The sequence below is a fragment of the Dreissena polymorpha genome, chromosome 2, assembly GCF_020536995.1.
Source record: "Dreissena polymorpha isolate Duluth1 chromosome 2, UMN_Dpol_1.0, whole genome shotgun sequence".
In the NCBI taxonomy this organism is placed as follows: domain Eukaryota; kingdom Metazoa; phylum Mollusca; class Bivalvia; order Myida; family Dreissenidae; genus Dreissena; species Dreissena polymorpha.
In genome coordinates this window covers 80785315-80809106 of record NC_068356.1, presented here as the reverse complement: position 1 = coordinate 80809106, position 23792 = coordinate 80785315, and the positions used below count along the sequence as shown (strand labels likewise).

At 36.7% G+C, this 23792-nt stretch overlaps 1 protein-coding gene across 1 annotated transcript in view; it reads right to left on the bottom strand.

The window, feature by feature from the left end:
- The window catches only part of LOC127867768 (sortilin-related receptor-like), a 150764-nt gene that overhangs the window by 77159 nt on the left and 49813 nt on the right, over positions 1 to 23792 (bottom strand). Inside the window, exons 15-24 of the mRNA XM_052409153.1 lie at positions 23376 to 23599; positions 19359 to 19546; positions 18787 to 19010; positions 16214 to 16475; positions 6998 to 7130; positions 4960 to 5277; positions 4331 to 4447; positions 3663 to 3788; positions 1338 to 1589; positions 865 to 1005 (exon numbers count right to left, since the gene is read on the bottom strand). Coding sequence (XP_052265113.1) covers positions 865 to 1005; positions 1338 to 1589; positions 3663 to 3788; positions 4331 to 4447; positions 4960 to 5277; positions 6998 to 7130; positions 16214 to 16475; positions 18787 to 19010; positions 19359 to 19546; positions 23376 to 23599 — 1985 coding nt within the window. The remainder of the gene's footprint in view (positions 1 to 864; positions 1006 to 1337; positions 1590 to 3662; positions 3789 to 4330; positions 4448 to 4959; positions 5278 to 6997; positions 7131 to 16213; positions 16476 to 18786; positions 19011 to 19358; positions 19547 to 23375; positions 23600 to 23792) is intronic.

Genomic DNA, 23792 nt, shown 5'->3' with positions numbered 1-23792 from the left:
TGATTTTCTATCAGATATGAACACAATGTCAAACAGAAATCAGTGACTTTTTTCATTAATCAGCTATGAACACAATATCAGGCAGGAATCAGTGATTTTCTTCATAAATCAGCTATGAACACAATGTCAGACAGGAATCAGTAATTGTCTTCATTAATCAGCTATGAACACAATGTCAGGCAGGAATCAGTGATTTTCTTCATTAATCAGCTATGAACACAATGTCAAATAGAAATCAGTGATTTTCTATCAGATATGAACACAATGTCAAACAGAAATCAGTGACTTTTTCATTAATCAGCTATGACCACAATCTAAGGCAGGAATCAGTGATTTTCATCATAAGCTATGAACATACTATCAGGCAGATATCAGTGACTTTATTCATTAATTAGCCATGAACACAATATCAGACAGGAATCAGTTAATTTCTTCAATAATCAGCTATGACCACAATATCAGGCAGAGAGCAGTGACTTTCTTCATAAATCAGCTATGGACACAATATCAGGCAGGAATCAGGGATTTTCTTTATTCATTAGCTATGAGCACAATGTCAGGCAGGAATTAGTGACTTTCTTCATCAATCAGCTATGAACACAATGTCAGGCAGAAATCAGTGAATTTCTTCATAAATCAGCTATGAACACAATGTCAGATTGGAATCAGTGACTTTGTTCATTAATCAGCTATGAACACAATGTCAGGCAGAAATCTGTGACATTCTTCATAAATCAGCTATTAGCACAATATCAGACAGGAATCAGTGACTTTCATCATTAATCAGCTATGAACAAAATGTCATGCAGGAATAAGTGACTTTCTTCCTTAAATTAGCTATGAAAACAAGAATCAGGGACTTACGGCAATCAATCTCGTCACTGTTATCCCCGCAGTCATCAATTCCATCACAATGAAAGCTCAGTGGAACGCACAAATCTCTACTGGAACATCTGAATTCGCACACACGTGTTGTTTTTGTTGTTGTTGCAATGGTATATGGCCCTGCAATAGATATATTCCATCATAAAGCTTGTTATTTTCTAAAGGGAAAAAACACAATTTCTATAAAAACTTTGCATTTTCATTGTTTGTAGCGCAGTTACCAACTCAGTCATACTGATGCGCTATTGATCAAAAACATGCGAAGAAAAACTGTTTTGAAATAATCATTCATAAGCACACCAGAAAAGATATAATTATCCTCCGTTAATTGCATAAAAGAGTCAACATTTTAAAATCATCTGTTTATTTCATAAAAATACCACATTGAAAATTCACACTATCATCCATTTATTTCTTTGATTAGGCAACATCCACTGAGACTAAGATCCTACCTGAGGATGTGCTAGCAGTGCAGTTCATCTCGTCACTGTGATCGGGACAGTCAAAATCTCCGTCACATTTCCATGAGAAGTACACACATTTTGAGTCGTTGATGCATTTAAACTGAAAGCTAGGACACACAGTAGAGTTGCAGTGCAGTTCGTCGGCCCCATTGGCACAATTGTTGAACCCATCACATACATTGTCTTGTAGAATGCAATGAGGGATGCCACTAGGACATTTGTACTCACTCTCCAGGCAGGCTGAAATTATAAGTTTAGTTTAAACAAGACCTTGTAACTTAAGTTTCAAATTTCTTAGCGGCTCTATTAAGTTTAATTTAATTCTGACCCTGGGGTCAAAACTGGACAAATCGAGGAGGTCAAATGATTATGCTGTAAACTCATCATTATTCGTTTGATACTAATTTTCATTGATTTTGTGTCCAACAAACTATAGTTTGGCTATTTTTTATGGCGGCAAAATTTGTGTCCAAAGATGAAGTTTTATAGGATTTATATCTACACAAAAACAATATAACGAATGTTCATAGCAGTAAAATAATTAATACAGGCAAAACCCCATGGCTTGAATTTCGAGTTGGCTCAAACTCTCATCAAAGCACCAAATGCTGCTTTATTCTGGCTGGAATGACTGCATCACAATATGTACTATGTCAACTTGATTAAATTGAAAACATTGTATCTATACACCATGTCATTCTTAAATAAACACAAAAACAAGCGAGTAAATAAATTCATCTCGTGCTGTATAACATTTAAGCAATGTGCATATTATGCTTATGTATGTTGTTTTTTTTGTGTGCTGTTCCTTACATGTACATGTAAATGTGCTTTGTAAACACAGGCTGATATAAGATACATTTATTATATCATTTGTTTGATTGCATGTGTAACTGTATTTTTTTTAATATTGATTAATAAAAATATTAAGTATATATTTGGTCTCTTATCAATTCAAAAGCAGAAAGTAGTATGGAGTTTAGGCAGTATGAATACTCTTCAACTGAAGATGTAAATCTCTTGCAGATTCATGTTAGTAAACATAAGAGTATTAGAAGTCGGTTGGCTCAAAATATTCCGGATGGCTCGAACTTCTGTTGTCCGGGCGAGTTGAAGCCATCGGGTTTCAACTGTAGTTTGTTTATGATAAATAAAAATTCTATAACCAGGGGCACACATATTGGCTGGTTACTGTTACAACAAGAGATGTGTTCGTCAGAAACACAATGCCCCCTATTGTGCTGCTTTGATTTTTTTGGATTTTTTTTTACCTTTAACCTTGAAGGATGACCTTGACCTTGAACTTCCACCACTCAAAATGTGCAGCTTCATGAGAACGCCGCTTTGAAACAAAATATATATTTATTTTTTTACCTTTGACCTTGCAGGATGACCTTGACCTTGAACTTCCACCACTCAAAATGTGCAGCTTCATGAGAACGCCGCTTTGAATTTAAAAAAAGAAATTTTACCTTTGAACTTGAAGGATGACCTTGACCTTGAACTTTCACCACTCAAAATGTGCAGCTTCATGAGAACCCAGATGTGATTTTTTCTTGACCTTTGACCTTGAAGGATGACCTTGAACTTCCACCACTCAAAATGTGCAGCTTCTTGAGATACACATGCATGCCAAATATCAAGTTGCTATCTTCAATATTGAAAAAGTTATGGCCAATGTTAAAGTTTTCAGATGGACAGATGCCATATATTTGATATTTGACCTTGAAGGATGACCTTCACCTTCACCCATCACTACTCAAAATGTGCAGCTCCGTGAGATGCACATGCATGCCACATATTAAGTTGCTATCTTCAATATTGAAAAAGTTACGGCCAATGTTAAAGTTTTCGGACGGACAGACGCCATATATTTGACATTTGACCTTGAAGGATGACCTTAACCTTTCACCACTCAAAATGTTCAGCTCCATGAGATACAAATGCATGCCAAATATCAAGTTGCTATCTTCAATAGTGAAAAAGTTATGGCCAATGTTAAATCCATTATCGAACTCGTCCAAGATATCATAGGCACAAACCTTCCGATCATATTTCATGAAGATTGGACAATAAATGTGGCCTCTAGAGTGTTAACAAGTCAAATGTTGACGCCGCACAACGCACTACGGACGCCGTACAAAAGACGATCACAAAAACTCACCATGATTACATTGTGCTCAGGTGAGCTAAAAAATATACAGTGTGTTTCAATTTCTGTTTCAAGATAATTTCATTTAAATAATTGTTTCCCACACCATCCACACAATAATATCCCTTTAAGTACACCCACAGTTACGGTCTTCCACTTACTAATGGCTGTACAATTCCTCTCATCACTGCGGTCTGAGCAGTCTGCATCGTTGTCACACATCCAGCTTTTGCTGATACAGCGACCGTCTCCACACTGGAATTGCTCACTGTGACAGCTCCCTCGAGCTGAAGGAAACAGGACAGGGTTATAGACAACTAAATTTTTAACTGGGTTATGGATATCTTTATTTCATGACAGGGTGATAAGACAACTTAATTGAGACAATTATGAAAAACTCAGTTTCAAGACTGGGCAATGGACAACTTCATATCAAGATTGGGTTATGGGCAAGTACAATTTGATACTGGGTTATGGACTATAATAATTTCAAATAAAAAAATGGGCTATGGAAAAATGCATTTTGATTTTTACTTATTGAAAACTGAATTTCATGACTGGGTAAATGTCATCGGGTGTCAAAGCGAAAATTGAAATCTTCAGCTAATTCAAGGTACACATCTATAAACATTCCAGGATGATATGATGGTTTATCAAATTTGGTAGAGATATAATACCTCTACAAATTTGTTCATCATATTTGATGAATTTAAGTTAAAAACTGTTGCAGAAACCTGGAAAACTAAATCTAAAGGGGTCTTATAGACCAACACAAAGTTTGAAACATTTGTGTTGACACCAATGTGCATCAAACAACAGCCCAACTTACGACAATTGAGCTCATCTGAAAAATCTCCACAGTCGTTGTCATGGTCACACTTCCAGCGCATGGGTAGACACTGTCTACTAGAGCAGCTGAAGTACCCGTCAGCACATGTTGCCTTGGCTGGAATGGCCAGACAGTCAATAATACATCTTTCATAGTGTCTTGACCCATATTTAACTAAGATTGAATATACCTCAAAATAGGTTGCAAAGAGGAGTTAAGGATTATTATAAATACCAGTGTTTGCAACAGGACATAAAAAATGTATTATTGATTTATCTAAAAGACCACCTCTTTTACTGAAAACTTTGCCATATAAACACCATTCATGAAGAAATGACCTTTTACCTGAAATTTTTATTGATTTTTCTACCTTGAAATGCTTACAACTTGGGTCCCAGAGCTCTGTTACAACTCCTTAATATAATGAGCAAATCTTCCAAAACCAGAAGTCAAGAAGTAACAAAAAACAAGCGAGCCCCAAGATACATCATCTTTTTTAAACACACATAAACAAGTGGCCAAAACTGAAGAGTGAGAAAAATAACAACAGCAGAAAAAACATCAACTTTTAGTAATTGCGCTTATAAAAAGTTGTAAAAGAGTAGTGTGAAAAAAATAAACAAACTCACGGCAATTTATCTCATCACTGAAGTCGCCGCAGTCGTTTTGACCATCACATTTCCACGTCAAGGACACACAACGACCGTTGGCACATGTGAAGTTGTTAGCTCCACAGCTGGATGATGCGGCACAATGACCCGTTGAGTTTTTTATGAACCCTTGTGGACAGCACATCTCATCTTCACTGGCCGCATACACGGCCAACGTGGTGTTCGTGCTGCAGCGACAGGTGTGACTTAACGGGTTGGATGCAGTAGGGTTTGTTGAAGGTTTCAGCAGGCAGAGTTCTGCACAGCCACCATTGTTGGTGCATGAATTGTTTAGTCCTACAATAAAATACTGTTCACTATTCACCTACATATAAAATTAAAAATATTTTAATTGGACTAGGATGCCACCACTATATGACACTGGACACAGAAAAGAGTGTCTTGTATGTACCTTGCTTGGTACCTGTTGTTACACATAAAGCCATACAAGAATTGGTGGCATTTACCTTTAATTATATAGTTGCTAGTTGTCACATGAGCAATTAATATGAATTTGCTAATTATTACAGAGAATGAAGCCTTGACCTTAATGCAAGCGACATGTTTGACGCACCCAAAGTGTTATGTTGATATTATAATCATTTGTGCCAATTTATTTAAACTAGAGTGTTAACAAGGCAAATGTTGACACCGCACAACGCACAACACATGATGGACAAAAGGTGATCACAAAAGCTCACCATGAGCACATTGTGCCCATGTGAGCTAAAAATATTATGCTTGACACAGTTATTGTACTTGAACTATATTCTAACCTGACCTAGAGGTAACCAGGATTTAGCAGCCACCTGGTGTATCACTCTAGATTCCTCCTGACAAAAATCAGTCAGTATAACATCTTAATTGAACAAGCATCAGCTGTATGCCACAGGTATATTTCACAACAACAGCCATTTTTCCATCCTGTTAAGCGGTCACAAGACAGTCATTCCGAGTATTGAAAATTCAATCTTCAAATCAATCAGTGTAGTTTGTCACGTGCATGTGACATAATTGTTTTTTGTGTGTTTACAAATTCTTATTGTGTTAACCACCTAAAATATTAAAAATGCCAGCGTATATTACATGTTTTAAACAATTATCACTTAGACAATTATCACGAAATATTGATATATGGCATGAAAGCTGTAATTACTGCTGTATACATGGATTTGAAAAATAACATTTTCTGATCATTCTTGAACTGATTTTACTAGCGTTAACATCAATTTAACATGCAAGCAGGTTATGGTAAACAATTATGGATGAACAATTAGTTCAATATAATATAAACAATTGAACATGTACATGTACAAACATTATTTTAGGCAAGCAAAGATTATCAGTTTTTTTGCTTTTTTGCACAAGGATGATGATTTCAGCTGACAGACTTTCTATAAAAAGGAAGGATGATGATTTCAGCTGACAGACTGTCTATAAAAAGGAAGGATGATGATTTCAGCTGACAGACTTTCTATAAAAAGGTAACCTGCCTTGAGCAACCATTGGGACAGAATGATTTCCTGATTTAAGCAAGTAAGACAGAATCTCGATGTCCGGAATACACATAAACTGTGTGCACTTTGACTGTGACCTTTAAGTGATTGATATGGGTCGTGCTCTGTGAAAAAGGGGTTTAATACATAGGCTAATCAGGGACAACACTTTCCACCTAAACTGGACTTATGTGGACTGCACAGGATAATCTGCGACTGTGGACGCTAAAAAAAACAGACCGTGTTCAAAAAGGGGTTAAATAAATGTGCGTCAAGTGCTGTCCCTGATAAGCCTGTGCAGTCAACACAGGCTAATCAGGGATGAAACTTTCCGCTTTTATGATATTTTTCGTTTAAAGAAAGTCTCTTCTTAGCAAAAATCAAGTTTTAGCAGAAAGCGTCGTCCCTGATAAGCCTGTGCAGACTTCACAGGCTAATCTGGGACGACACTTAACGCACATGCATTAAACCACCTTTTCGTAGAGCAGGGCCCAGATCTAATACCCAAATCCTGAACCCACCATTTTGTGACAGAGTGTCAAGGACCATGATGTCTGTAATTCCAAAGATGTTCGAGCCTATAACCATTGGTGACAAACAGTTGGTTTCAGTGCACTGCTTCAATGCGTTTCCTGTAGCCAAGATGAGATTGCCCTGAAAATATGATAATATTGCTTGTATTTCAACATCACCAGATTACATAAGGTTTTTAAACCAAACTATGTATATATTGGGTCTTTACAAGTCACACATTAAGGATGGTAGTGTGATTTCTAACATGCAACATGTAAAGGTTGTTAAATATCATTTACATTTTATGATTTTTTAAGATAATCAACTAAGGTCTGCATGCACATGGATAAAACATAATAATTTTGTAACAATTTCACTTTTATGGCTAACTTTCTTGTGCCTAGAAAGTGTTATATGTCCACACACCAACATTTTTTAGAGTCCTGAAAGAAAACTGATGATTGCTTTTTTAAACATAATTATATATTTTAACAACTCTGAGTTTTCGGACACTTAATAATAATTAATTTTATTGGTATTCGCATTACGGTATCCAGTATCCAAATATATCCGGCTATCCATATTCTTTCATAAGTAAACCACAAAAGGCTACTCACAACATCACTATGACATCACATGCGTGTGAATATGTGATTTACTGCTGTTAACAATACAATAAACAGTATACTAACTAACTAATTTATGTATTTTCTTTATCAAAAATATCCTATTTACAATAAATATTTCAAAGTCGCGAAATACTTCATTTTGTTGAGAAAAAATAATTTCGTTAAAACAAAACAAACTCTAGAAAGCTACTATATATACATTCTATATGGGTTGTGCTCTGTAAAAAAGGGGTTTAATGCGTGTGTGTAAAGTGTCGTCCCAGATTAGCCTGTGCATTCTGCAGAGGCAATTCAGAGACCACTTTTCCACCTAAACTTGATTTTTGCTAAGAGATACTTTATTTAAACAGAAAATATCATAAGAGAGGAAAGTGTCGTTCTTGATTAGCCTGTGCAGACTGATATTTGTTTTAAACACCTAATCAGCGCTAAAGATCAATGGACAGTTCCGGTTTAGTGGAGACGACTTTCCTATATAAGTCATTGTTTTGATAACAGCTGCCATCAATGAACGAGATGAAAATTAGCAATTGGGAGGGCATAAGGAGAGGGACCAATCACCAATTTTCTAAAAATTTATATTGATGTAATATGTTCAAACTATTGTCTGAGAATCAGTCGAAAATGAAAATTAATTTATGTGAAACATCAATGTGTCTCGATAAGCACTTAATTTGTTTGATATACAAAATCTGTGTTTTAACAGGTCTTTTTATCTCAGGTGGTATAATACACATTATCTTTGGATTTGATATGGCCCCAGTCGGCTTTTAATTCAGTGCGACCCATCTATCAATAGCAATTAGCGACCCATATCATAAAACACCATGGTGTGAATTCCTGATAAAATCAATAATTTGCCGATTAATTGCTGATAAGGTGTCAAAAACTACACTGGGACACTCGAGTAGTAGAAGTATGGTAGTAAGGGGCAAAAAAGGGATTAGTGATAGTAAGTTTTACCAAGACAGACCTTGAATAGCGATTTTTATTGTTAATTTATAGAACGTTCATCGTGTTTTACGAATGTCGGGTCAAATTGTCTCATATCATGATGCTGGACCAAATACCCCAAAAGCACGGACTCTAGATGACAATATACGCTCCGTGCCAAAGGCGAGACTGTCCCGCCGAGATCGGGACGTATGGCATGTTTGTTTTCAATGCTTTATCCATATATTAAATCAATGTTTATTTAATATGAATTAAGTAACTCAAATATTAACCAATTAAATCGTCATGGTTCTTAATTCTAGAAAAAATAGCGAAAACAAAAGCATAAATATTATCGATGGGAAGTAATCTGAATCAATTAGAAGTATTGAAATAAAGTAAAATTACGGTAATGTGTTTTCCGGAAATATCTTATGAAAATAAACAGTATTTATTTAAAAGGGAGAAATAATTATCAACTAGAAATGGCGCGGCAGAGGCCGACGCGTATCCCCACGCCGCATGTTTGACCCAAGGGCGCCCCAGGGTTGATCATGGGGCCATGCATAGTTGAGATTGACTGTATTGTCATAAGAGAAGTTCAGTATCAATTAGAAGTGAATGGGTGTAAAAATAAAGAAGTTATAGTAAAAGGCAATTTTGGGAGGGTGTGGCCTATGTGGGCGGGGTGCCCCAGGGTTGGTAATGGGGCCATGCATAGTTGAGATTGACCGTATTGTCATAAGAGAGGTTCAGTATCAATTTGAAGTGAATCAGTGTATTAATGAAGAAATTATAGTAAAAGGCAATTTTGGGCGGGTGTGGTCTATGTGGGCGTGGCGCCCCAGGGTTGGCAACGGGGCCATGCATAGTTGAGTTTGACCGTTTTGTCATAAGAGAGGTTCAGTATCAATTTGAAGTGAATCAGTGTAGAAATGAAGAAGTTAATGTAAAATAACCTAAATTTTTTTATAGTAAATGGATTTTTTTGGTGGGTGTGGCCTATGTGGGCGGGCGCCCCAGGGTTGGGATTGGGGCCATGCATAGTTGAGATTGACCCTAATGTCATAACAAAAGTTCAGTATCAATTTGAAGTGAATCCGTGTAGAAATGAAAAAATTATAGTAAATGGAAATTTTTGGTGGGTGTGGCCTATGTGGGCGGGGCGCCCCAGGGTTGGGAATGGGGCCATGCATGGTTGAGATTGACCGTATTGTCATAGGTGAGGTCCAGTATCAATTTGAAGTGAATCGGTGTAGAAATAAAGAAGTAAATGTAAAATAACCTAAAAAAATGAGTGATAATTTCTGACGCGGCCCCACCCCAACCCCTATAACTTTTGACCCAGGGGTCAGATCAAAATTCCAAATAGTGCACCGTCGCACATATGCTCATAGCTACCATGTGTGTAAATTTCAAGGTTCTAGTGCTTTTAGTGTAGGAGGAGATAGTGGCCAGGACGGACGGACAGACGGACGGACAGACGGACGGACGGACGGACGGCGGAGATCACCACAATATCCCCACCTTTTTTTCAAAAAGCGTGGGGATAATAATCTTTTTTTCTAAAATTATTACACTAACAAGTGTTTCAAAGCTGCACATATGAAACGATCCATAGTGGTATTAGAGGAAATATGAACAGGCACGTTGCTCCGGACGGTCATAAGTTCGGACATTTTAATATATGGTTTAACAAGAGCACCGCATTACGGGTGCCTCGCTCGGCTGTGAAAGCTTGTCAGCTGCATGAGGTACACATGCATGCCAAATATATAAAGTAGCTATGTTCAATATTGAATAATTATCTCCCTTTAAAGCTTATTACTTCCCTTAAATTTGTATTTTTTACCGTAGACCGTAAAGGATGACCTTGACCTTTTACCACAATGTGTTTGTCAGAAAAACAATGCCGCCTACTGCACCGCTTTGATTTATTTAACAAAAATATATACGTGGGCAGGTCAGATAACTATGTCCATTTAAAGCTTATTACTTCCCTTGACTTAGTTTTTTCGACCCTCGACCTTGAAGGATGATGTTCACCTTGAAATTTTACCACTCAAAATGTGCAGCTCCATGAGATACACATGCATGCCAAATATCAAGTTGCTATCTTCAATATTTAAAAAGTTATGGCCAATGTTAAGGTTTAAGCACGACGCCTACGGCGGACGTCGGACGGCGGACGACGAGCTGGCTATGACAATAGCTCAGGTTTTCTCCGAAAACTGCCACACTTAAAATCAAATATTCAAATATATTCGAATAATCACAAACAAATATTCGAATATCAATTTCAGTATTCGTTCCCATCCCTACTTCTAATACATAATAATTATTCTTATTGTTACCTGCACCTGTTTCATTTGTGTTCTTGATTTTCGCGACTGGAAATGACTGACGCATGACATTTGTTTTCAGTTCAAACATTACTTTCGGAGTGAAATATACAGGCTGTTGGCTGTTATGGACAATTGACAGTTATTCTCAAGTGTAATATAGAGTTATTTTTGTCGGGGGAATCCAGAATGACCGTTGTCTGCAATTGACTGTTATTTTCAAGTGACCATTTGGTCAGTTTTGACTGTACATATATTTTTAAATCCATGAGTATCTAATCAGCATTTAGTTACTAAAATATTAATCAATTTAATTGGTTTAAAAACAAGATGTGTTTGTGAAACACAATTTCCCCCTATATGATGTTTGACCTTGAAGGATGACCTTGACCTTGTGAAGGATGGCCTTGACCTTGACCTTTCACCACTCAAAATGTGCAGCTCCATGAGATACACATGCATGCCAAATATCAAGTTGCTATCTTCAATAATGCAAAAGTATTCATAAAATAAGCGATTTGGGCCACATATATTTGACCTCTGACCTTGAAGGATGACCTTGACCTTTCACCACTCAAAATGTGCAGCTCCATGAGATGCACATGCATGCCAAATATCAAGTTGCTACCTTCAATATTTCAAAAGTATTTATAAAATAAGCGATTTGGGCCATATATATTTGACCTCTGACCTTGAAGGATGACCTTGACCTTGACCTTTTACCACTCAAAATGTGCAGCTCCATGAGATACACATGCATGCCAAATATCAAGTTGCTATCTTCAATATTGCAAAAGTATTCATAAAATGAGCGACTTTGGCCACATATATTTGACCTCTGACCTTGAAGGATGACCTTGACCTTGACCTTTCACCACTCAAATGTGCAGCTTCATGAGATACACATGCATGCCAAATATGAAGTTGCTATCTTCAATATAGCAAAAGTTATTGCACAATGTTAAAGTTGGCGCAAACAGACCAAAAAAATCAATTTATTAAGGCTCAAAAGTGTTCATTTCAAACCTGCTATATGTTCTAGAAACATCTACAATTTGAGCCACGCTCTGTGAAAAAGGGGGTTGAATGCAAGTGTGTAAAGTGGCGTCCCAGATTAGCCTGTGCAGTCCGCAGGGACAATACTTTCTGCCTAAACTGGATTTTATTCAAGAACAGTCTTCCTTTAAACAACAAGAAATGTGTTTGTCAGAAACACTATGTCCCCTTGTGCGCAGCTTTGATTTAGTTTTTTTGACCTTTGACCTTGAAGGATGACCTTGACCTTGACCTTTCACCACTCAAAATGTGCAGCTCCATGAGATACACATGCATGCCAAATATCAAGTTGCTATCTTCAATATTGCAAAAGTTATTGCAAATGTTAAAGTTGGTGCAAACAAACAGACCAACCAACCAACAGACAGGGCAAAAACAATATGTCCCCCACTATAGTGGTGGGGGACATAAAAAAATAAATAAAAGCGGAAAGTGTCATCCCTGATTAGCTTGTGCGGACTGCACAGGCTACTCTGGGATGACACTTTACGCACATGCATAAAACCTCCTTTTTACAGAGTGCAGCCCGTTTAGATTCTGACTAATTTGAAGGTAAATAAAATCCACAACCGTCTCATGTTTGGAATCTTTTCAAAATATTACTCGATTGATTAAATACTAGTGCATCGATGCATGCATGCTGAATGTTGTACCAGTATGTAATTGCTCCCTTTTTCTCCTGTAAATAAAACAACTTCTGCACAACGGTTTTTGTTTGTGTTTACTCATTTTGTTGAGAAAAAATAATTTCGTTAAAACAAAACAAACTCTAGAAAGCTACTATATATACATTCTATATGGGTTGTGCTCTGTAAAAAAGGGGTTTAATGCGTGTGTGTAAAGTGTCGTCCCAGATTAGCCTGTGCATTCTGCAGAGGCAATTCAGAGACCACTTTTCCACCTAAACTTGATTATTGCTAAGAGATACTTTATTTAAACAGAAAATATCATAAGAGAGGAAAGTGTCGTTCTTGATTAGCCTGTGCAGACTGATATTTATTTTAAACACCTAATCAGCGCTAAAAATCAATGGACATTGTCATGCGCTCATGCTTATAGTTGTTATTTAATGCAGCCAATAATTGCTTCTAATAGGGATGGGACAGAATATCCAAATATTCGAAATCGTCCGAATATTCGATTCCAAAATTCATATTCGAATATTCTATTTGTATGCAAAGGTACTTCTAAAAAAGTTATACGTACATGTACAAAGTCACAGTTCCGGTTTAGTGGAGACGACTTTCCTATATAAGTCATTGTTTTGATAACAGCTGCCATCAATGAACGAGATGAAAATTAGCAATTGAGAGGGCATAAGGAGAGGGACCAATCACCAATTTTCTAAAAATTTATATTGATGTAATATGTTCAAACTATTGTCTGAGAATCAGTCGAAAATGAAAATTAATTTATGTGAAACATCAATGTGTCTCCATAAGCATTTAATTTGTTTGATATACAAAACCTGTGTTTTAACAGGTCTTTTTATCTCAGGTGGTATAATACACATTATCTTTGGATTTGATATGGCCCCAGTCGGCTTTTAATTCAGTGCGACCCATCTATCACTGGCAATTAGCGACCCATATCATAAAACACCAAGGTGTGAATTCCTGATAAAATCAATAATTTGCCGATTAATTGCTGATAAGGTGTCAAAAACTACACTGGGACACTCGAGTAGTAGAAGTATGGTAGTAAGGGGCAAAAAAGGGATAAGTGATAGTAAGTTTTACCAAGACAGACCTTGAATAGCGATTTTTATTGTAAATTTATAGAACGTTCATCGTGTTTTACGAATGTCGTGTCAAATTGTCTCATATCATGATGCTGGACCAAATACCCCTAGAAAGCAAAGAAGGAATATAATCTTGTTTAAATCAAAGTGCTTTCCAAGTTTTAACATTGTTGTGGTGTCCTCAAGAATGATGGTAGCATACCTGTGTTACTTGTTTACTATTATATCAGGTATGGGACATAAATTCTTAATGTTGTAACAATCAAACTTTTACCCTTTTTTGTTCTATTTAGTAACATATTGAATAAGCAAAACTTTGTTTAATGAATGACCAAACTAATTTTGTATGAATATTGTAAATCTAATAGCAAACAGACACAAACACACAGAAAGACCAAACACAATATGCCCTCCTTTGTGCTATAATTTGTGAATTCTCTTCAATTCTAAACTGCTATCCACACAGGTTTGTGGTGGCTGTAGTACGTTTTTATTTCACCAACATCTTTATAACTGTCAAAGTTCACAAATATCAAAATGTTTATTATAATTATTAAAAATACTTAAAGTAAAGCTCAAGACATAGTAGTTAAGAACCATTTTTGGGTCGCGGTCGCAGATTTCGAAATCTAAACACGGACCCTAAGTTCAAGGTCAAGGTCACAGGGGTCAAAACTTGTATGCACAAGGAAAGGTGTTGTTCAGATACAGATGCGTACCAAATATGAAAGCAATATCTGAAGGGACACAGATATAATGAGCTTTTTTTGAATCACGGTCGCAGATTTCGAAACCTGAACGCGGACTTCAACTTTAAAAATTTTGATGCGCATGGAAAGGTGTTGTCCAGATACACATGCATACCAAATATGAAAGCAATATCTGAAAGGACACAGTAGGTATGAGCCTTTTTCGAATCACGGTCGCAGATTTTGAAACCTGAACGCTGACCTCAAGTTCAAGGTAAATACCAAATATAAAAGCAATATCTGAAGGGACACAGTAGTAATGAGCTTTTTTCAAATCGAGGTCGCAGATTTCGAAACCTGAACGCTGATCTCAAGTTGAAGGTCATGGTCACAGGGGTCAAAAATTGTATGCGCATGGAAAGGTGTTGTCCAGATACACATGCATACCAAATATGAAAGCAATATCTGAAGGGACACAGTAGGTATGAACCTTTTTCGAATCGCGGTCGCAGATTTTGAAACCTGAACGCTGACCTCAAGTTCAAGGTCAATACCAAATATAAAAGCAATATCTGAAGGGACACAGTAGTTATGAGCCAATCGCGGTCGCAGATTTCGAAAACCTGAACGCTGACCTCAAGTTCAAGGTCATGGTCACAGGGGTAAATAATTGTATGCGCATGGAAAGGTGTTGTCCAGATACACATGCATACCGAAAATGAAAGCAATATCTGAAGATACACCGTAGTTATGAGCCTTTTTCGAATCGCGGTCGCAGATTTTGAAACCTGAACGCTGACCTCAAGTTCAAGGTCAAGGTCTCAGGGGTAAAAAATTGTATGCGCATGGAAAGGTGCTGTCCAGATACACACGCATACCAAATATGAAAGCAATATCTGAAGAAACACAGAAATCATGAGCCTTTTTCGAATCGCGATCGCAGATTTCGAAACCTGAACGCTGACCTCAAGTTCAAGGTCACAGAGGTAAAAAATTGTATGCGCATGGAAAGGTGTTGTCCAGATACACATGCATACCAAATATGAAAGCAATATCTGAAGGAACACAGAAGTTATGAGCCTTTTTTGAATTGCGGTCGCAAAGTTTGAAACCTGAACGCTGACCTAAAGTTCAAGGTCAAGGTCACAGGGGTAAATTTTTTTATGCGCATGGAAAGGTGTTGTCCAGATACACATGCATACCAAATATGAAAGCAATATCTGAAGGGACACAGAAGTTATGAGCCTTTTTTGAAAAGTGTGACGCTGCGGACGCTGACGCTGCTGAGTAAGTAACACCTATATGTCCCCTGACCATAGTCAGGCAACACAAAAATGTGAAAACAAAAGCCCATATATACAGAAACAATTAATTTATTCCTTTTTTCAAAGCGGCATATCAGATAGGTCTATAGTGGTAATTGTGGCAATCAGGAACAAAACGTAGCTCCGGATGGATGTTAGTTAGGACATTTTAATCCAAGGTTTAAAAAATCGAGTATTCTAATATATTTGAATATTTTAGTAAATACTGGTCTGTTAAATTGACCCATTTCCCAAGCAAAATGGTTAAAAAAATGCCAATCGAAAATTAAGTGTCTAATCATAATTATATCTCAATTTTCTTTCAATGACATCTCAAAAAGTATATAACTATCATTTATATGATTATGTTTTTATAATGCGAATTATTGTATAGATTTCTATAAAATGACTTTTTTTTTCCAAATCAGAAGATTTTCGCACCAAAAAAAAAAGATTCCCAAAATTGCATTTTTCCCATAATGTCCAGGTGTAACACTAAATTTGCCTCAATAAAACACACAAATGAATACCTTGTATACAGCCATGGAGGTAAAACTGTCCACATCAAAATAGGTCACATTCCACGGCAGCCTTTGAGTCACAAAATTATCCATGTTCGTCTGCGCCAGATTGCTAGTGCCATAAAACGAGTACACTTTCCCTGCCTGACTGTTGACAGTAATAGCCCTAATGGGATCACCTAGAACCACTGTGTAGATCACTGTGAGTGAATTGTTGGTTCCATCCATCCAGCACTGGATCACCTTGTTTCCGCTCACCCAGTACATCTTTCTGTTAGCAGGATTGAATAGTGCAAACTTTCTAATTTCTTTTTGGGGGTATTCTTATTGATTACAAATCAACTATGTCAGAACTATTTTAGATCCACTCAATCAATATATTTTCTTGTTATCAGGTCATTTGTTTACTTTTGAAAACTGAAAATATTTGAAAGTTATAAGAGTATTGCAAGACAAGGATATTACTGAAATTTGTGTATACTGTGAAATTATAATTTGTGGGACATTAATTTTCATTGATTATGTGGTAAGACCGATCCAAAACTAAGATTCTAACAAATAATTACGTCCAATGTTTAAATTTGTAAGACCAAATTACCATGAAAGGCATGAAAGACTTATAAATGTAATCCACGCAAACATCCTGCATCTATTTTGCAATCCAGAAAAAGCCAGATACTACACAAAGGTGTGTACATTACTCTATATGAGCCTTGTTCTGAGAAAACTGGGCTTAATGCTTGTGTGTAAAGTGTCGTCCCAGATTAGCCTGTGCAGTTCGCACAGGCTAATCAGGGACGACACTTTCCGCCTAAATTGGATTTTTGCTAAGTAGAGACTTCATTTAAACAAAAAATGTCATACAAGCAAAAGTGTCGTCCCTGATTAGACTGCACAGGCTTATCTGGGGCGACACTCTACGCACAGGCATTTTGCCCCGTTTTCTCAGAGCGTGACTCATACACTTAACTGATACTTGACATTTCCTATAAAACAATAATGCAGTAAAGCTGTATCAATAGTGTTAATTTTGTTTTGGTAGAAAAGTAAGGATTAGCCCTAATGGTAACTTTCATGCCCATTGTGTACATTGAGTTTTCACTGAATCACTTAATGAATCCAGCTTGATAATAATCAATAATATTTGCACCTTCTCTAATTGGTGCTGATAAAAGTATGTTTCTCCTCAGTAAGGCCATGATTATAATCAAATAAGACTAATTGGAAATAGCCTTTGACGCTTCAAACACACATTAATGGTCATTCAGTCCCACTTATTCCCATATCACAACAATGTTAAATGAGATGCAATAAAAAGAGCCAGTTACACTTCAACACCGTTATTTTGAACACCGGTAATCCGAAGTCACCGTTATTTCGAAGTATTTTTCCGGTCCCGATTTTGATTCTTCTTTGTTGAATGTAAAATTTCATTGTTAATCCGAACTTCGTTAAACCGAAAAAATCGTTAATTCGAAGTGATTCTGTCGGACCCAACACTACAATTCGCACCTTATCATCAATCTTTAATCCGAATTCAAAGTTGCAAATGCTGAGCATAATTTCACACCTTTGTCGTCTGGGCGTGGCGCGTCAAAAAGTGATAATTACACCTTTGTCGTCTGCGCGTAGCGTGTTAATTTTATAATGTCGTCAAAAGCCGATAATTACCATTTATGTAGTTTTGCATTCTTTAGTAACAAATAAACGTTTCAAGTTAGGTCTGAGTAAATGTTGTCCAATGAAATTCATCTTATATAAACTCTACCTTCTGCGAGCAAAACACGGGCGGAAGTGAGTTCTTCAATGTCCTTGACAAATAGGAGAAATATGTTACACGCGTCCAGTTTAGTGCTGTTCAGAGAGACATCGCGTCTTGTTTACAAAAAATGTTAATTCATTTCCGAAAATGTATTCATATGTATTTACATGTATGACAATTTGTGCTACTCGTTATATTTGATATGGTTTGATAATTTGTGTTATTCGTTACATTTTATATGTTCTGATAATAAGTACATATTCATTATATTAAATATGTTCTGCACTTAGAGAAAACATAAATAGAAGAACAAGAATCGTTTTATTCCTTCGTTTGTTACAAGTAGAAATCTATTGCAATCTGACTCGTTTACTTTTTTAAAGTAAACAATTATTCATAGTAGCGTGTAACCGAACCATGCGAATTCCACAACGTTTTATTATTACAGAATCAAAGAAGTCGTCTATCAAATGTTTATTTCGAATTATCGTTAATCCGAAGTTTTTTTAACGGCCCTGACGACTTCGAAATAACGGTGTTGAAGTGTACTTTCACCTGATAACCATGGACTAGTTTATTGGCATTTTATAAACAGAGCCCACCTCCTGATAGTGACACCCTCTCCCCTCCACGATTCATCGCGGGAAAGTATCACAAACAAATTGCAAAATTCCTCTCTTTTTGTGTGCCAAAGTCATTAATCCACAAATTTCCATAGTCCATAAAATAGTTATTTGTTATAAAAACAACACAATTTTCATGCCGACAAAAATATATGGTTTCAAAGTATCTAAATATTTTGTAAAAAAAACCTCATTACCCATGAGCTGGGTCCAGCTGGAGGGAATGAGCATTCACCAGGCTGTAGTGCTTGATGAGCTCGCGTCTGAATTTCCCATCCCGTCGGGAGACCTCGAGAACCTGATCCCCTCTGTCAATCCAGTAGAGGTTCTGTCCCTTCCAGTCATAGCCAAGGGAGCTTATCTCGCTTAGGCTTGTGTTGTGTAGGACCTCCACTGTGTGAGTACCGTCTTCACATAATCGCTGTTGTGTAAAGTGTAGTGTACAAGATATACCATGCATGTTTTCTTTTAAGATTTTGGAAATTCAACATATTACACATTTTTAACCAAAACCAAAAGTTTAACAGATCTAATACACAAACTCTCTTTTAAAATACAAACGTACAAAGGGTTATGACTCCACAAATAATGAAGAAAGACATAGTTTCCTTTAACACTTGCATTTGCTCTAATGGACCTCTTTCATTCTATGATATTTCATTTGAATCACTAAAATTCTAATGAATTCCCCCATCGCACAATATAACAAAAAAGGGCAATAACTCTGTAAATATTAAGGAGGGAGTAATGGTCAACACAAATCTCTTACCTGGATATTCTTCAGTTGATTATCTGCCCAGTACAGGTAGCCATTCTCCGAGTATTCATAGGCAATTGCTGAGACATTCTTTGCAACTGAGGGCCCCAACAGGACATTGGGTCTTGAACTCCTACTTGCTGGCAGAACTATTCGGTTGATTGATGTTCGTGTGGAATAGATCAGCACTTCAGGTAGTTCTGAGAGATACAGAAATCAACGGAACGGTTCAGTTCAATAATCGCGTGCTTTTAATCACATCAGGATTATAACACGCATTAATCAGTTTATACCTAAGTATACCTTTTAAGTTCTATTACAGGGAAACCTACAGACTGATTGGGGCACTTCTAATCTTGTTCACTTTCTTCTGGAAAGAACCAGTACTTGATGTCTTAGAGGTAGATACTCAGAGTGCCTCTATAGTGCAAATCAAACCCAGGGTCCGTTGATTGCAAAAGAACAGTAGCAAGGAATGCATGAACATGTTTAAATGTGTCAATCTACAGATAAAGAAACTTAAATTAAGTCAATAGACTACAGAATTCGTGAGAAAAAACCTTTGGTCGGAAACATCTTAACTTTTAATAACAAGAGCTGTGTTCGTGAAACACAATGCCCCCTACTGCGCCGCTTTGAAGCCATATATTTGACCTTTGACCTTGACCCTTCACCACTCAAAATGTGCAGCTCCATGAGATACGCATGCATGCCAAATATGGAGTTGCTTTTTTCAATATTGCAAAATTTGACCTTGACCTTGAATGATGACCTTGACCTTTCACCACTCAAAATGTGCAGCTCCATGAGATCTGCATGAATGCCAAATATACAGTTGCTATCTTCAATATTGCAAAATTTGACCTTTGACTTTCACCTTGAAGGATGACCTTGACCTTCAACTTTGACTTTCTATCTTCAATATTGAAAAAGTTCTGGCAAATGTTAAAGTTTTCAAACGGACAGACAGACGCCATATATTTGACATTTGACCTTGAAGGATGACCTTGACTTTCACCTTTCTCCACTCAAAATGTTCAGCTCCATGAGATACACATGCCTGCCAAATATCAAGTTGCTATCTTCAATATTGAAAAAGTTATGGCCAATGTTAAAGTTTTTGGACAGACGAACAGACGCCATATATTTGACATTTGACCTTGAAGGATGACCTTGACCTTCACCTTTCACCACTCAAAATGTGCAGCTCCACGTGATGCACATGCATGCCAAATATCAAGTTGCTATGTTCCATATTGAACAAGATGTGTTTGTGAAACACAATGTCCCCCTATATGACGTTTGACCTTGAAGGATGACCTTGACCTTGACCCTTCACCACTCAAAATGTGCAGCTCCATGAGATACACATGCATTTCAAAAATAAAATTGCTAGCTTCAATATTGCAGATGTGACATTACATGAGCAATTTTGACCCATATATTTGACCTTGAAGGATGACCTTGACCTTGACCTTTCACCTCTCAAAATGTGCAGCTCCATGAGATACACATGCATGCCAAATATCAAGTTGCTATCTTCAATACTGTAAAAGTATGCATAAAATAAGCGATTTGGCCCACATATATTTGACCTCTGACCTTGAAGGATGACCTTGACCTTTCACCACTCAAAATGAGCTCCATCAGATACACATGCATGCCAAATATCAAGTTGCTATCTTCAATATTGCAAAAGTAGTCATAAAATGAGCGATTTTGGCCACATATTTGACCTCTGACCTTGAAGGATGACCTTGATCTTGACCTTTCACCACTCAAAATGTGCAGCTCCACGAGATACACATGCATGCCAAATATCAAGTTGCTAGCTTCAATATTGAAATACTGCAAAAGTGTACATTAAATGAGCGATTTTGACCCATATATTTGACCTTTGACCTTGAAGGATGACCTTGACCTTAACCTTTCACTACTCAAAATGTGCAGCTCCATGAGATACATATGCATGCCAAATATCAAGTTGCTATCTTCAATATTGCAAAAGTTATTGCAAATGTTAAAATTGGCGCAAACCAACCAACAGACCAACCAACCAACAGACAGGGTAAAAACAATATGTCCCCCACTACTATAGTGGGGGACATAAAAAGTAATGGCCATTAAAGTTTTCGGACGGACAGACTGACTGACGGACAGTTCAACTGCTATATGCCACCCTACCGGGGGCATAAAAATGGTAATTTCTAATCAAGAAACAATATAGCTGATCTAAAAATAGCAAAACAATGTTGCTCAGAGATGTGTTTTGATTTTTGCTGTTTAGCAGGTGGCTTAAATGGGTCTATTGGAGGGATTAGGGTGAATTCTCGACAAGTCATGCATTAATGATTGGAGTTCAAGCTCAGTTGGAGTAACTGTAATTACTGTTTGTTTTTGTACACTCTAAATTTTCAGACATCCCCATTTCCAGCCAAAAAATTCTTATTTTTAGTGACTCTTAATGTTCAGAAATACGGGTTTTTCGTCTATAATTAATGACACTAAATTTTCTGATGGTTTATTTTACAATTATTTATTTACCAGAATTCTACCCTAATGCATTTATAAAACCTGGCAGACAAATGCCTTAAGGCAATGAACACTTACATTTGCTTTATTGGGTAAATAACTAAGTTTGACGGTAATAGTATGCTTCTAATATACAATGGTTTTCACCCAACAGCTTAAGGTAAACAATATATGGTAAATAACTAAGTTTGATGGTAATAGTATACTTCTAATAAACGATGGTTTCACCCAACAGCTTAAAGTAAACAATATATTAGTCAAAGGCATTTGTTCTTTAAAACAATTGTTTCCATATAAATTTCATACCCGTATCCATTCGTAAATGCAATATTTTAGGGTGGCTTGAAAAAAAAACAACACCTGTATTTTTATGCCCCCAAAGGAGGGCATATAGTGATCGCACTGTCTGTCTGTCCGTCCGTCAGTCTGTCCGTCACACTGTTCCTTTTGATTTCGAAAAAAACTCATAACTTTTATGTCGCTTCAGATTTAACCTTCATATTTGGTATGCATATGTATATGGACAAGGCCTTTCAATACGCACACCGATTTTTACCTCTTTGACCTTTACCTTGAACTTAAAGTCCTAAAGTCCGCATTTAGGTTTTGAAATCTGCGTTTAGGTGCCAAAAAATGCCCATAACTTCTTTGTGGCTTCAGATGTAACCTTCATATTTGGTATGCATGTGTATATGGACAGGCCTTTCCATTTGCACACAATTTTGGACCCCCTTTGACCTTGACCTTGAACTTAGGGTCAGCGTTTTGGTTTCAAAATCTGCTTTTAGGTTTCGAAAATGCTCATAACTTCTATCAAAGAGTTTTTCGGGGGCATATGTCATCCTATGGAGACAGCTCTTGTTTGTCTCTAAATTTGTATTTTTTAAAATATTTTTGGTATCTTTATTTTCAAACACAAAAAAACTATTATTTTTAAGTTCCCAAAAACTTAAGAGTATTTACTGTATAAACAGTTGTTTCTTTCTCAGTATTTGTCTGCAAATAAATGTTACTACACAAAATTTTGAGACTATTTAATAAAGGTTATTCAGACAGCATAAAGCATGTTTGTTGCTGTTCATCACCAACCTATCAGCATAATCATCATGACGATCATTATAAAACTTTCCAGAAAATAACAAAACTCAACAATGTTTTTTAGTATTAATATTCAGATCACTGCATTAAAATAACAAATGCCATAATACGCATTCATTTCATTCAGAGTGACTAATCGTTATTTCTTACTAGAGTCTAACAAATCAAGAACAAGTATTGGAAGTTTCAACCTATTTGATATTAAATATCATAAGTTGACTTTTTATTGAGATAACAAAGTTGTTTAAAGGTCTTTGCTTAAGAAATAGGACATGTTTTTTTTCCCAAATTATGCATTTGCCAATCTGTAGCTCTCTTGAAAATTAATATTTTATCATATTATTATTTTAACTAGTATTTTCATACTTCAAACAAGATTTTCTCTGCTCTAACATGTACCTTCAACTCTGCAAGCATACTGTAAAGGGGCATATATCTGGTCCTCTCCACCCACACAAGTGTCACCATACACCTTGCGGTAACCTCGAGAGACTGGATAGAAGGTCCCAGCGGGACAGGGGCGGGGCTGCTTAGGAGATGGGTCCACAGAGGAGTCGTTGTCAAACACGCAAGAGACAAGCAACTTGTTGTAAGTGCCTGACATGGGCTTGTACCCGTAGTCACTGCAAACAATGTCAAATGAGCCTCATTGTGGGAAAACTGGGCTTAATGCATGTGTATAAAGTGTTTTCACAGATTGGCCTGTGCAGACTGCATTGGCTATTCTGGGACATTTTACAAAAGCCCAGTTTAACTAGAAAGAGGCTCACATATATGTACATATATCTTCATGTAATACAAACTGAAATAAGTTGT